This window comes from Cebus imitator, unplaced genomic scaffold (genome assembly GCF_001604975.1).
Source record: "Cebus imitator isolate Cc_AM_T3 unplaced genomic scaffold, Cebus_imitator-1.0 Scaffold469, whole genome shotgun sequence".
Taxonomy (NCBI): Eukaryota; Metazoa; Chordata; class Mammalia; order Primates; family Cebidae; genus Cebus; species Cebus imitator.
Window position 1 is genome coordinate 187,438 of NW_016107784.1, and position 2,846 is coordinate 190,283.

General features: G+C 44.1%; 1 protein-coding gene across 3 annotated transcripts in view; it reads right to left on the minus strand.

The window, feature by feature from the left end:
* Positions 1-2,846, minus strand: part of APOBEC1 (apolipoprotein B mRNA editing enzyme catalytic subunit 1) — a 20,132-nt gene that overhangs the window by 5,070 nt on the left and 12,216 nt on the right. The window contains exons 2-3 of one of the 3 annotated variants that reach the window (XM_017512292.2): positions 1,844-1,871; positions 155-552 (exon numbers count right to left, since the gene is read on the minus strand). In XM_017512292.2, the coding sequence (XP_017367781.1) occupies positions 155-552; positions 1,844-1,871 (426 nt within the window). Of the gene's footprint in view, positions 1-154; positions 553-1,843; positions 1,874-2,846 lie in introns of all 3 variants that reach the window. The other 2 variants (XM_037732742.1, XM_017512295.2) reach the window with 2 other exon arrangements.

Genomic DNA, 2,846 nt, shown 5'->3' on the forward strand with positions numbered 1-2,846 from the left:
CAGGATGGTCTCGATCTCTTGACCTCGTGATCCACCCGCCTCGGCCTCCCAAAGTGCTGGGATTACAGGCTTGAGCCACCGCGCCCGGCAAAAAACAGCTACTGTCACTACCGTCTCTTGTAAACAATGAAGTTTCTCTGTTAACTGTTTTTACCTGATGCTCTCATAATCTGAATAGTGACTCCACTGTTAACGAGGTCCCTGAGTCCTTGCCGGTTTTGTTGATCCATGTGCTGAAAAAGCCTCGCTACATAAATCACCAAAGTCACACCAGGGTGCTGACTCAGAAACTCTCTTATAGCCTGGGAGCATTCCCAGCAGGGACTCCAGGACAGGAACCAGGTGATGGAGCAGCTGATGGACGAGTGAAAACGTCTTTCTGACGTAAATTTTTCTATAAAATTAACTTCCACGTGATTGGTGGTGTTTTTGCCTGAACTTCTCCAGATCTTCCAGCTCATGCCCCACTTGATTTCGTAGAGCAGACAGGTCTCTTTACAAAGTTCTTTGGGGTCATAGGAGATGTAAAATTCCCATGGTTCAATTCTTCTCCTGAAATATGAAAAGTAGCCCACACTGTTATGTCATATTTAGAGAGATCTTAGAAATCTTTTTCTGCTCCCTCTTCTTTTTTTTTTCTTTTTTTTTTTTTTTAGATTGGTTCTCACACTTTTTCCCAGGCTGGAGTGCAGTGGCATGACCTTGGCTTCCTACAACCTCCACCTCCAGGGTTCCAGCAGTTCTCTGCTTCAGCCTCCGGAGTAGCTGGGATTACAGGCACCTGCCACCACCACACGTGGCTAATTCTTTGTGTTTTTTTTTGAGACAGGGTCTCCCTAAGCTCCCAGGCTGGTCTCACCTCCTGGGCTCAAGGTACTCTCCTGCCTCAGCCTCCTGAGTAGCTGAGACTGCAGGTGTGCCCCACCTCGCCTAGATATATTCTAATTTTTCAATTTCACACCTAGAGGTGCCATGTTCCAGTACTTATCTTTCCTAACCCTCAGCGGACTGGAACCAGATTTTCTCAGGTGTTGAAGCCTCAAATTGCCAACAAGATTCTATTGTCAAGAACAGACAAAAGACTAATTTAGCCTCGAGATTCTTCCACATTAAGATTCTATAAGAAGGCCGGGCGCGGTGGCTCAAGCCTGTAATCCCAGCACTTTGGGAGGCCGAGGCGGGTGGATCACGAGGTCAAGAGATCGAGACCATCCTGGTCAACATGGTGAAACCCCGTCTCTACTAAAAATACAAAACATTAGCTGGGCATGGTGGCGCGTGCCTGTAATCCCAGCTACTCAGGAGGCTGAGGCAGGAGAATTGCCTGAACCCAGGAGGCGGAGGTTGCGGTGAGCCGAGATCGCGCCATTGCACTCCAGCCTGGGTAACAAGAGCGAAACTCCACCTCAGAAAAAAAAAGAGAGAAGAGAAATTGTAAGACAATAACAGACAAGCAAGCTAGAGAGTCATTTATTTAAAGAGATCAAAAGACATAAGAGCAAAGATATTTAAAAAATCATAGAAAATGGCATTGGAAAAGGCAAAAATGCAAGAATGAGGAAATGACAAAACAGAAAAGGAATAATAAAGGAAGCTATACCCATAGTTCCTTTTTTTTTTTTTTTTTCGAGACAGGGTCTTAGTCTGTCAGCCCGGCTGGAGTGCAGTGGTGCAATCACAGTTCACTGCAGGCTTGACCTCCTGAGCTCAAGAGATTCTCCCACTCCTGCCTCAGCCTCCTGAGTGGCTGGGACTATAGGCACATGTACCACCATGCACAGCTCTTAAATACCCATTTATCCTTGATTGAATTAAATGAGTACTGTGATAGTATTATTCTTACCTCAGAGTGGGATCGCCAGTGGAAGGACCTGTTGACCAAAACATGATTATGTCAAATAACACTCAAACACCAAATGAGCTGCTCAGAAAAAGTGCTCTGTCATTCCAAACCTGCAAATCATCTCAGAAAATGGAACTTGACGATTCTCTCATAGATTAAGTGTATTGGACCAATTCATTGTACCGAAGAAAAGCAAGATTTTTAAGGGCTCTGTCAAAATCGATTTTCCCAGATGCCCAATCTTAAACAAGGTAATCCTCCCTAAGGCGTCAACAAAAATGATTAAGTGCAATGGGAAAGTCACTTCGTAAAGGCTCTTAGAAGCCGGACATGGTGGCTCAGGCCTATAATCCTAGCACTTTGGGAGGCTGAGGCAGGTGGATTACCTGAGGTCAGAAGTTTGAGACCAGCCTGGCCAACCTGTCAAAACTCATCTCTACTAAAAATACAAAAATTAGCCAGGTGTGGTCACAGTCACCTATAATCCCAGCTACTTGGGAGACTGAAGCAGGAGAATTGCTTGAACCCAGGGGGCAGATGTTGAGTGAGCCAAGATCTTGCCATTGCACTCCAGCCTGGGCAAAAGAGCGAAACCCTATCTCAAAAAAGTAAATAAATAAAAATAAAGGTTCCTAGGTGTAACCTCTATGTGACCTCGTAGTACCCTGCACTGCACCGTGGTCATTATCATGCTCTACCATGATTGCCTATTTACATGCCTTAATAACACTGAATTGTAAATTACGTGAGATACGGATTTTGTGCATTTTGTTCCAAACCCTGTCACACTGCCTGAAACATGTTATTAGCAATAGATTTGAATACATTACTGAATAAATGATTAAATGAACTTCACTACTACCCACTATGAACATATTTTCCCCTTTTCTTTTCTTCCTTCCTTCCTTCTTTTTTCTTCTTTCCTTCCTTTCTTTCATACTTCCTTTACTCCTTCCTTCCTTCCTTCTTTCCTTCCTTAATCCTTTTCTTTCTTTTTTTTTTT